Here is a 12,878-nt window from a genome sequence, read left to right as displayed (position 1 = left end):
AAAATTTTTTAATAAAATAAAAGCAGTTGAAAACACCACTTCCATCATTAATGTAACATACTACCTAAATAGCAACAATGAAAACAAGATCACTTTAAATATTTTAAATTGAGTTTATTTAAACAAATCCACATTTGGCCCACTGTGTACTACATTCTTGCTCAATAGTATGAACCATAGAGGAGTTCAGGTTTATAGGACTTAGTTTACCTACTGAACCATCATTGACTATGGAAATACTTTCTAAGCAATCAAGAGCCAGACAACATTCTTTTACCTTCTCCATTACATCTTTCAAGAGAGACTATCTCAAATTTTAAAGGTGTGATGTAATAATGCTAGATAAAGAAAATAAGACATAAGGGTTTCATTCATATGTGATAGTAAAAATCAAGATATGACCCTTAGACATACAAAGTATAAATGCATATTTAAAATGTAGTCATAGCAAAATATTCATGTGTTAGTACTTCTGGAACCTAAAAAGATAGAATTCACTGTTCTTTATAAAGTTTAATCAGTTAAAAATGTAAGATTAAAAAGAAAAATAAAGGGTTTTTTTGAGAAATAAGTAAAGAAAAAATGGAAAATATGTCTTTGTTGTTCTTTCTCCATTCTAAATTGCTAACTATCCAACAGAAACCCCTAGGTCATAGTTTATGCCTCTGTTCTCATTAATGCAAGTAGAATGCTGGAAAAAGAAAAAGAAAAACATATTAACCAAGTGCTGCAATCACCTTTATAATAAAATAATAAGAATTTGGTTTGGGTCAAAATTTCTTTGACTTAAATTTTAAAATTTGGAAGCCAATATAATAGATTTCTGCATGTTTTGTATAAATCCAATTCTTATTTTTAGATCACTGATAATTAGGTAGCATATAAAAGTACTGGAAATGAAATTGTCTAGACTGACTTGGGGAGTATAATCCTGTTTAAAATATTTAGTATGAAGGTCATTTTCACATTTGGGCCTTATATTTTCAGCTTCAACTGGTGCTGACCTCTGTGGGCTTGAGCTGCTGACTTGCATGTCAGGCAGCTGGAGGCAAACGTCACTGTCAAGATTCAATGACGTTCTCCTCTGCCCAGAGTCCCTGTCAGCTACATAAAGAGGGAAGGTTTTCTTTACATTGTCAGGTGATTGCAGACCCTGTTTTTTCAAATATCAGATGCCGTCAGTGTCAGCATCAGCTGCTAGGAGCTAACTCTGAATCTTTGGGCAATTTGCAGCGTAACTGATTTATACATCCCTTTCGTCAGAGCTTCTGTTGTAGGACAGAAAGTTGCAAACTTTCACCTCCTGCTGGCATGTCTCAGTCCTCTGAATGGCCCTCTCTTTGGTGGTCAATGTGCTTGTCGTGGTGATGAGGGACTTGAGAACGGAGTTGCTCAGTAGCAGCTGGTGCTTCTGGTTTCTGGTTCTCTGAAAGCTCACCATTCCCATGACGCTGATGCCCATGCTCATGATTATGATGGTGATGGGGGTGGGGGTGGGGGTGGGGATGGTGGTGGTGGTGACGTGGCCGTGGAGCCTCAGTTGTATTTCCCATGGTAGCTGAAGATACAATTTTACAGAAGTCTTCATCTTCCGGTGTCTAGAACAAATTTATAAATCATTTTTCAGCAAAATTATAGATTTAAAAGCTGTGCACAAAAAATGATTTGTAGAGCTAACATATATAAAATTCAAAGTAGTCAATTTAGGTTTGAACTGGCTTTGTTTTTCTAGTGTCATGTTAATGCAGTAAAAATTTGATGTCAGTTTCAATACCCAGACTTGTTATTACAATTTGGTTCCAATCATACCTAATTTTAAAGTTCTTCTCATGCAAAGTTTGTATTTAATCGAAGAATCCTCAAGCATCTTCCAAAGGAATTAACATTAATGTTTTGCAAATAGATAAAACAGAGCATAACACAATTAAAATTTTGCAGTTCACTTAAGCTTCTACACTGGTTAAATCAATAGCAGAATTCAAATTTTCCTTTTTTATAAAGAGTATTTCCTAAATTTTTAAGAACCCTGAAGAAGTATTTAAAAGGTACGTAAGGCTTAAAAAGAAAGCCAAACCACTATATTTCCATCTGCAGAATCAAAACTAAATAAACTGGTTAAAAGAACTTATATCCACTGCAGTAAAGTCAAACAAATATCAAATCCTAAAAGCAGATGAACTACAAGGAAACTTTCACACCTGTGTCAAATACTATATTCATATTTAATATTCTAGTCTGAGGCAAACTAATTTCTGTTAATTCAAAAATGCCAGTAAACTCTGCTGAAAACCAGTAGTTTTTCATGCCACCACTTATGCCAGGAAATGTTCTGAACTTGACCAGTCTTGTTACTATGTCCCTGCTGTTGAACTGACAGCTGCAAGTAGCAAATTATTGCCCATCTTCTGCTGGGCATATGCTCCCATCTACATCAATCTAGTTAACTCGCTGCCAGTCTTTATTGTTTTGTGTGCCTACAAATATAGGCTCAAAGCTTATAGATATAGCAGCATCATATGAAACTTTTACCTAAAGTGATTTATAAATAAACTTCGTGACTCTTTGTGGTCTCTCAAATTGATTTTCTAAGTGGTTCCGTGTCTCAAAAGGTTAAAAATTCCACTGGATTTTTGCATACGACTATTAAGTGGTACATTTTTTGGTTATTACTGAATTATTTTTGAGAATTTCATGCTATTTTTTAAGCTTTTATTCAAACTCCCGTTAGTTAACATACAGTGTAATATTAGTTTCAGGTGTACAATATAGTTATTCAACACGCACATCACCTGGTGCTCATCACAAGTGCCCTCCTTAATCCACATCACCTATTTAGCCTATTCCCCCTGCCCGCCTCCCCTCTCACAACCCTCAGTTTGTTGTCTATAGTTAATTTGTTTTTTGGTTTGCCTCTCTTTGAGTTCATTTGTTTTTTCTTAAATTTCACATATGCATGAAATCATATGTTATTTGTCTTTCTCTGACTTATTTCACTTAGCATAATACTCTCTACCTCTATCCACATTGTTGGCAAATGGCAAGATTTCATTCTTTTTTATGGCTGCGTAATATTCCATTGTACATATACCACATCTTTATCCATTCACCAATCAGTGGACACTTGGGCTGTTTCCATAATTTGGCTATTGTAGACAATGCTGCTATAAACATCAGGGTGCATGTATCCTCTGGAATTGGTACTACTAATATTAGTACTCCCTAGTAGTACAATTGCTGGATCATGGGATAGTTCTATTTTTAGCTTTTTGAGAGTGTTTTCCAGAGTGGCTGCACCAGTTTACCTTCCCACCAACAGTATAAGACAATTCCCCTTGCTTCACATCCTCACCAATACCTGCTGTTTCTTGTGTTGTTGATTTTAGCCTTTCTGATAGCTGTGTGGTGATATCTCACTGTAGTTTTTGTTTGTCCCTGATGATGAGTGATGTTAAGCATCTTTTTCTTGTGTCTGTTGACTATCTGTATGTCTTCTTTAGAAAAAATGTCTATTCATGTCTTTTGCCAGTTTTTTAATTGAATTTTTTTGGTGTTGAGTTTTATACATTCTTTATATATTTTGAATACTAATCCTTTATTGATATGTCATTTGCAACTATCTTCTCCCATTCCATAGGATGCCTTTTAGTTTTGTGACTTGTTTCGTTTTCTTTAGAGTATTTAATGTTACTTGATTAAAAGCTTATAAACATTTTTGATAAATGTTTAAAATATACTATGTAATGTTCTAAATGTTCAGAAGTCAATGGTAGTAGTCTGATTAGTTTCCAAAACTGATTACTGTATTTTATTGATCTCACAAGGTATTTTTTTCACACTTTAATGTCTTTAAAATCAGAATGTGTCCTATTATTGATGGTATTGAAACAGCGTCCTACCTTAACTGACAGCATTTTTAAAATAGTACATAAAAGAATGTATCTTATAATTGATGGCATCTAGGATACAATGAAAAAAAGAAAACTCCAATTTGATCTGGCATATCATATATAGGGTGTATTTTATTTATAGGTGGTTCAAAAATTTTAAGCTTGTTATGGGACTGTTTGTGCCTTTGTTTTGATATAACTGGGTATATTTATAACTATTAGGCACTTGTAAAAATGCAAAACAATCCCAGAATATGAGAAATCAATATAGCTAGCATTTATTATGCACTTAGTAGAAGTCAGACATTGAATTAATACTTTATTTATATTACTTCAGTCTCCCCATCTTTAGAAGCAGTAGACTAAGCTTCATAGGATTATAATGAAGATTAAAATGTGAAAACTTATATAACTGGAGTAATTAACCTATTGTGGTCCATAACAACTAAATTAATTAATTAAATAATTCATTAAAAATTGAAATGGCTTCTTTACAACTGGAGAAATCTGATGGATATATAGCTCTCAAATAAAATTCAAAACTATTTTTAAACCTGAGGTCAAATTTTGCCAATTTTCCCCATTAAGGAAACATTGTTTGGGATTATTTTCCTTTTCAATATGGGGAGGGGAGAGTCTAGTTAATATAAATTAAAATCAATTCCTTGAGTATCTTTTTATAAATAGTATTTAAATGTAGAGCTTCTTATAAATAGGAATAAATATTCTCATGGTTCTTAGGAGAAAAATATGAGTAATGTCTAGAAAACTTACTCCACTGTGAAATAAATGCAGTAATTCTGACTGCAGAATGGGCAGACAGTGTTAAGGGCTTCAGGGAAAAGCTGACAATCTTAGAAAAGCTGACAGTCTTACATCTTTGATAAAGTAAGTAACTATCTGGACCTCAATTCCATTTCAGATAATGCCATGAATAAGCTTTGCTGTCTGTCACTAGGGTCTTGGTGAACACATTCAGGGTACTACAATATTTTATGTTGGCTGAATTCTTTGGACACTTTGAGCACACGCAACATCATTTGGTGGTATTTGATGATATATGCCGTTTCTGTTGATTTTTGTTTTCTAAACTCCTTCTAGATAAAAGCAGCAATATAGATCTTGAAAAAGTATCTTACAGTATATGTTACATAAATAGGAAGTAATTATAAAAATTGCTGTTGTTTATTTTTAGTATACCAACAGAAACATTACTTAGCTAATTGGTCATAAAATACTAACTTATTTAAATAGCTCTTAAGAGACTTTCTTTTTTCTCCCAGTGGAAATAATTGAAAAAAATAAAGTACCATGAGAGAGCAGTTTCCACATTTCTTTTCACAGTAAGCAATCTTAATGGCTTCTTCTACATATGGGAAAGTTAGGAAGGAGTAAGGCAAACCAAGATGGTATACGAGACGGCCACATCTAAAAAAAAAAAAAAAAGGCAAACACAATATCATTACAATATTTTCTGTATCATGATCATATTCAAGCAGTTTGGGATCGGTGCTATTGGTTTAATAGTCTTATAACTAAGACCCATTCACACCTCCCAATAAACTTCCTTGAATGGGGTCTCAAGTGAGCTCCCTGGCACTGCATACCAGGTTAGGTCGCAGCCAGACTACAGTGAGACTCACACCAGCATTTTGAAATCTTGTAGATATGCCGCTATAAATAATATCAGAACTACATAGTCGAGTCATTGTGACTTGGTCAAATACAGTTGGTAATAGACATAAATTCTATGAATGCACAAACCACTACCTTACCATAAATTAGGCTCTGCAAGTAACATGAGGTTTTCATAACTGCTACAGCAGCACAAATTCCATTCAACAAAAAAGTACAGCATAACGAGAAAGATCCTCAAGTCTTGGCCAATAGCCCATTTGTGTAAAAATATATTTGATACAGCAAAAATTTCAGCATAATGAAAGAAATGGAATTATAATACTCAGCATTCTCAGAAATGGTGGAGTTGAAATGTCCTTCTTATCCACATTTTACCCAGGATACATAATATAATGTTCTATCAAAGAGCTACACTTTGCACCTGTACAAATTAAAAGTTTGCAGTCCTAAAAGAATATGTAATATTATAAATATTTAGAGTGGGGTGAAGTAGGGCTCAAGTCTAACCAGAGTATGCCTCATCACTTCTGAAGAGTCAAAAGAAAACAACACCAACTAAGAATGTTGATAATATCAAATAATGTGAGCATGGAGGTTCCCTTAAAATACAAATGTTTTATTCATTCATGGAATCAAAAGCAGATTCAAGACGATTAAACCTAAATGATTAACACTCTATAGTTCAGAAATTGAGGTGTGTAACCTCTAAATTATTAATCAGATTAGAGACAAGCAAGCGGTCTGCAAAGTGTAGTTATTCATCTGCAGAATTCTCAGGTTAGAATTGTACTTGATACACAAATTGATCCTTTTATTGAGTCAGAATGCTAATTTATGGGGGTGGGAGGAGTATAGTCAATTTTCTGTATTTCTCTACTAGAATGGTGAATTCTTTTGCACAAAAGAAAGTCAGTTTTTTAAATAAAATATTAAAACCAAACATTTTAATAGCTCACTTTGAGCAATATGTAATAAAACAAAAGAAGATGTCTTATTTTAAATAACTATTAAATGCAAAGCAGGCACCTTTTAATTAGGGGTGTGTGTGTGTATGTGTGTGTGTATATACACACCTGTCATATATGAAAAAGTCATCTTTGTTCCCATTTAAGAGAGTCCAGACATCTGTTTGGTTTTCTTCTTGTTGATAAACAGGAATATGTTCTGAAACTTTATTTTTAAGATGCATATATTTTAATTGAGAAGGGAGTCCTTGATGATTAACAACAACATAAGAGATGTTCAAATATCCTTGTTGCTCCAGTTGTACTCGCAGGTCTTCCAATCTAAAATATTTGGGAAAAATACAAAAAAAAAAAGGAAAAATCTCATTAGATTTCTTTGTGACTTCTCTCTCCTCACTTTTTTTTACATGAAACTCTCTTACTATTTTTTACTTACTCAAATCTCTTCTTTATATTGTAAAAACTAAAACACATTTTTTCAATTATTTATTGAGCACTTGTGCTCAGTTAAAATCTTATGCTAAATGTTTACACAAATGATAGTTCATTTGGTCCTCAAATTAACCCTAAAAAGTGTGTATTTTTTAATCCATTTTACAGTTAGAGAATTCTACCCAATAAATACTTATCAAATAACCCAGCCAATATATGTATGTTATACATATAATTTTTAGATACATATACATACATATTTGTTAAATGACCCAAGACATTTGATGAGAAGTCTAGTGGTCATCCTATTCTGGCAAAGCATTCGTATTTGCTTCCTATATCGAAATAACTAACCTATTTGCAGGATTACTTTTTAGAACATTTTCATTACACAATACATATTTAGTAGGACATTTTAAAATACAGGTCCACAAAATGAAGAAAATTTGTCTATAATCCCAAGAAAACCACTATAAATATTTTGGTGTATATCCACCTAGCATATTTTAACATGTTTTATGCAAACATGTATAGTTTTTCTAAAAATATGATTTAATAAATACATCTTTTCCATTTCTATTTTATGTATGTATTTAATAGCTTTCCCCTTGAGAAATCCAAGACCACCAAAAGACCAGCTCACCTGGATGCCTGCAGGATGCACAGGTATCAGCTGGCTTGAAGAAGAGCAACCACGGTCACTGAACCATTTGAGTTTAGCATGGGATTTTGATCCCTTATGCTCCAGGCTGGAGGCTGCTTACAAAAGGAGCTTTGTCCCTGGCTCTCTGTTCTTCCCCAAGGGAGAAGACAGAGAGCCAGGGCAAGCCCCAGGCTTTTCCACATTGCTGGGGTTGTCCTGTAAAAGAGGAAGCCTTGCTGTCATCTTCACAGGTGACTTCACAGTCATAACCAGGAATTTCTATAAATACAGTCAGTACAATCCTCCTTCCTATCAATATCTTGCCCAAAGATTCTTTTTTTCTTATTTTTTAATGTTTATTTATTTTTGAGACAGAGAGAGAGAGCATGAGCAGAGAAGAGGTAGAGAGAGAGGAAGACACAGAATCTGAAACAGGCTCCAGGCTCTGAACTGTCAGCACAGAGCCTGATGTGGGGCTTGAACCCATGAACCGTGAGATCATGACCTGAGTCAAAGTTGGACACTTAATCAACTGAGCCACCCAGGTGCCCCTTCTAGCCCATGGATTCTACCCCAATGTTGCTGGGCTCATTATGTTGGGCCTTCCTACACCACATCATCCCAGCAGGAGTAAAAAATCAGCCAGAGGCAAAGGAGTTGTCAAAGCACCTCTTAACTATCTGATCTGACAAGATACTTTGGTAAGCATGCTATGGAAATTTGCCCAGTATTTTTCTAGGAGACGGTACATTTAGAAAATTTTTGAGACTGTGTCCTCTATAACCCAATAATATTCTGCAAATGTGATTTAGTTTTTATTTAAGATGCACCAAATTCTGACTGCTGTTTTCCATCCTCCACCAATGTAAGAAAGAAAAGGGTTAAGTAGAGGATTCTGCACAGAAATGAAAAGACCATGGAAAGAGAACCCAGGAAGAAACAGGAGGCTGTAAGGACAGTTTACCAACATGAAGGTGGTCCATATGGGGCCCTCAGCTCTTCATGTTCAAGCCTTCTGTATTTAGAAGTCTCTTGGGTCTGGCTCCCTATTGTTCCTCTTATTCTTTAAAGTCTAGCTATATGTGAATATTAAAGGATTTGAATCTTTTCAGGTATAAAACTGCCTGCCAAAGTGTTACTACCACATCCAAGATAAATATGAACCAAAGGGAAAAACCTGACCCAGAAGAAATGTCACAAATCACTGCCCCCTCAACCATTTAAGACCCACTGCAATTTACACTGAGTCTATTCATTGGCTACCATTATTTTCAAGAAGTTTCTGTGACTAGATGGCACGTTCTTGGGTAAAAAGATGTCCCCCTGAGTAGAAAAGGTAAATATCTGACTAGAAATATTCCCCAACTATGGCTAACTCTTAGCACAGAGGTACACATAAAACAGGTGAACTGTAAACAGGTAGTGAAAATAAGGAACACATTCAGCAGAGATGAGCAGAAAAATAAAAATCCAGGAACAGGCTCATTCTGTAATGTAAAAAAAAAAAAAATCTGTGGAGAGAGATCAGGGCAACATTCCAGAAGTAGGAAGTTGCACATTTTCAGGCACTAATCTGGGATAAGAAAGTAAAATACTTTTGGGGAGAGAAGGTAGGAGGCTAATGATAGGTTAGAGTGAGCCCAGAATTAAGACAGGAGTAGAAAGGTTAGAATCAGAGTGATTTGGGCTCTGGTGTATGATAAATACAGATAGAATTTTTAAAAACCTGATTATCTTTCATATTGTTTAACACCACAAAATCCAAGAGAGACAGATAAATCAAATGATTAAGGCCGTTCCAACCATTCTAATATTTTTAAAAATTCTAATATTTAAAAAAGAGAGGATATATCTGGACTAAATCTTGGGAATTTCTTTAGGATAGTATTTATATTGGCGGCACAATTATCCTTATTATGACTACCAATTAATGAGCATTTACAAAACTCTATGCAGGTGGTGCTAAGCAGTTATTTTTATCATATCAGTTAATCCTTGCAGTTACGTGACCATTATCCGCCTTTTGCAGCTGAGGAAACATGGCCAGGAGAGTTTAGGCATCTTGCCCAAGTCCACACAGATAGTAAGTCACAAAAGAAACTAGATTCAAACCAGTTCTCCTAAATCCAAAACATGACCTCTTAGCTATTAGATAGATCACCTTTAATAACTAGTAGCGAGGGTTTTGTTTGTTTATGCCCTCGGATGGCAAGGAGAACATCAAGAAAATTCAAGCTGTTTTGTTTTTTACTAGAATGGAGAGATTTTCCCTACTTTCTAAGATAGAATTTCAGTAACTATAGAACCTTCAGCATAAATTCAGCACTTGGTTTCCTCACTTTGCCATATAGCATAGCCTTTCTAGTGGCTAAATAGTGAATATAAATGAAAATGCTTTTTCCCTTCCTTTATTTAGTTTTTTGATGAAAAAAGACATAAAGTCATTGGCAGAGGGTAGTGGATTACAAAGTTCACACTCACAGATTTTCCTCTTCTGTTATAATCAATAGGCTGTTCAACTTTGTCTTCTTCTTAAGATCATTTTTTGTATAATAAACATTTGATTATAGTTATAGCTATCTATAACTAAATAGATAACTAAATAGGATTTATTAGAAGCTGCTAAAAGTGTTTGTAAATTTCACTAATCTCACCAATTTTCGATCACAGAACTAGATTTCTGGCCACATACAGACTTACATTTGTTTAAAATTCCCCATTAAAAGGCAGAATATGCAGAAACTTTTTCCCTGAACTTCAAACTGCCATTTGAGGGTCCTTCCTCATTCACCTAAAAGTACCCACTCACCTTCTAAACCGCAAAACTTTGCATTTAATCACAGGCCACCTGATTTGACATGGGTTTGAACTCTTAAGGGCAGTCACTTCTGCCCAGTGGACCAAACCTGCTCTCTCTACCACCAGGGATTTGTTTGTTTCCTGACAGTAAACAAACAGGCTCACAGTATCCTTGGACATTTCTACAGCTACAGAATGGCTATTTCAGTCTCTGCTCTTCAAACAGGAGCTGAGCTTAAACAAGCTATATTGCCTCTATAACATCACAACTCTTTGCAGAGTAACTGTTCCATTTCGCCAGCCTCCTCTGCTCCCATCTCCAACCACGGGATCGGGGGAGGCAGTAGACAGGGCAGAAATCAGCAAAGGGCTACAGACATGCCCACCGCAGATCTTCACCCACCACATTCCAGTCCAGACTCTTCCGTTCTTTCTTTTGTATTAGTTTTATCTTCTTTACCCATCTTTTTTTAAAAATTTATTCTAAAGACAGAAACATTTTATCAGACTCAAAATCAAATTATTTACCAAACTCAAAAAGAAATATTGGAGAACACAACGTTCCTACTTACAGAACCCCTTCGGATCAGTCTGTGTCCTTTCTCTTTACTCAGCTCCGCAGCTCCACAGCCAGAAGCCTTGATATTTATAGTCCTGTTGTTTACCTCTCTATCCAGCTGTAGTCCAAAGTTCACTGCCCCCTCTGGCTGTGACCTTGCCGGCATAGCAAACCCTTGAACTGATTTTATAATCAACTTAAAGCAGCAAATGCTGTCACGCACAAAATTGGGGGAAACTTTTTTGCAATTACTGATTTATTCCCTTTCCTTTTTAGTCACCCCAGTATCTAGGATTTAATGGTACAGTCGGGGGCGGGAGGAAGGACTAAGGGTAAAAGGGCCTCCAAGTCATGTTCTTTTTCAAACTATAATAGGGAAAAACATTTGCTGAGCCAGCAAGCTAAGCTGCTGCTTTAAAAAAAAAAAAATACTGTTTTTCCTTCTGCTCTGTTGTGGCTAGGTTAGCGTAACCAAGACTGTGTGAGTTTTGTTAGAAAAGTCACCTACTGTTACAAATCTTTCCGGATCCCTGCTGTTACAGGCCTGCTTGGATTCTTTTACTGTGTTTAAAACTTGGATCTGTGTAGGATCTCACAGGACCTCTGCTCTCTTCTTTTTCATTTAAGGAAAAGAACAAGCCTCCTAGCAGAGGGAAACCAAGCCTCAGTTTATTATTACAGACATCGTATTCCCTAGAAGACCTATGTATCCCACAGAAGTATTTAAGAATTGAATGGGAAATATTTATAAATGTATGTAACATACAAATAAAAATTTTTAGTGGTAGAAGCTGAACATGCAAAAGGGTGTAGAAATTTCAAATTTCTCACAAATTAAATGGAAAGTTCTTACTCTTTCAGAAAGGGGTAAACTCTTTCCAATAACTGCTACATGTGGGCATACCATGGGGTATAAGGTCAGGAGCAATGTTAAATGATGTCATCCCTGGATAGTGATGGTTTTCAAGTAAGCCTTGACTATACTATTAATGTATTTTTCCCAAACAAACCCCTATTGATTGTTGTGCACTGGGTACTATTGTACCACATGGGGCTAAACACAAAGAGACTCAGACATCAGCCTTCCCACAAAGAGACTTATCAAATTAGAACTTTGATTTTGAAAGCCAAATTCTGTTTACTCAAACCAGTGATACTATTTTGGGTCCCAGATCCTTTTGAGAAATGCTTAGTTTCTCTCCAGGAAATAAAAAGGCAAATATACAGACTCACTTTTTGAAAGAATTTTGTCAAAAATCTTTGTGTAAAGCAGATAGTCCCCCCTGTACCTCGTTTCTTGGACAGATCATTTGAATAGTCATCTTGGGTCTGTCTGCAGCAGGAAATTTTACCCATCCCCTGCCTCTTTCACAAGAGGTGCAGCAGCCTCCAGCCCCTAAAGGGCTCCCTGCAGCTGTGCCTCTAGCTATGAGCAAAGTTCCCAGGATTGTGAGAGTCCAGGTCAGTGAGTGTCTAAAACCCCAGATGGCAAAAGGAGAAGACTGTGGGGCGGAGGGGGGGCGGGGGGATGTTTGAAGGGAATCAGTCCATCCTTAACAGCCTCAGCCTCTGCTGTGCCAAGCAACCTGGGACCAGTCAGCATCATTAAGAGGAACTTTGGGGGTCCATGGGTGGCTCCGTCAGTTACATGTCCAACTCTCGGTATCAACTCCAGTTGTGATCTCATCAAGCCCCACGTGGGCTTTGCACTGACAGCGTGGAGCCTGCTTGGGATTGCCTCGCTCTCAAACTCTCTCAAAATAGATAAATAAACTTGAAAAAGAAAAAGAAAACCGAATTTTCAAACAAACCTGTATTTGATGTTCAATCAAATGAAATTAAACATTTATTAGTTGCTTACGATAGGCACAATGCTAAGTTCCCTTGTACTCAAGGGTCTCAAAATCTAATAGGGTAGGCATACAAGGAAGCAGAAAAACAAAAAACCCACAAAA

At 35.9% G+C, this 12,878-nt stretch overlaps 1 protein-coding gene across 2 annotated transcripts; it reads right to left on the bottom strand.

Annotated features, from left to right (window-relative positions):
- Positions 1-99: 99 nt before the first annotated feature.
- Positions 100-11,153, bottom strand: SELENOP (selenoprotein P). Of its 2 annotated transcripts, none has more exons than XM_077763435.1 (5): positions 10,937-11,145; positions 7,566-7,781; positions 6,599-6,811; positions 5,198-5,315; positions 100-1,598 (listed from the first exon to the last, which is right to left on the bottom strand). In XM_077763435.1, the coding sequence occupies exons 2-5, from the start codon at positions 7,766-7,768 to the stop codon at positions 945-947; spliced, it is 1,188 nt and encodes a 395-aa protein (XP_077619561.1). In that variant the 5' UTR covers positions 7,769-7,781; positions 10,937-11,145; the 3' UTR covers positions 100-944. The 2 variants fall into 2 exon arrangements, with proteins under 2 accessions (XP_077619561.1, XP_077619562.1); XM_077763436.1 differs by having other exon boundaries at positions 963-1,598; positions 10,937-11,153.
- Between the last annotated feature and the right edge of the window lie 1,725 nt (positions 11,154-12,878).

This window comes from Crocuta crocuta, unplaced genomic scaffold (genome assembly GCF_008692635.1).
Source record: "Crocuta crocuta isolate KB4526 unplaced genomic scaffold, BGI_CrCroc_1.0 scaffold4, whole genome shotgun sequence".
NCBI lineage: Eukaryota > Metazoa > Chordata > Mammalia > Carnivora > Hyaenidae > Crocuta > Crocuta crocuta.
Note: the sequence above shows the minus strand (reverse complement) of the source record. Positions and strands in the feature narration are given on the sequence as shown.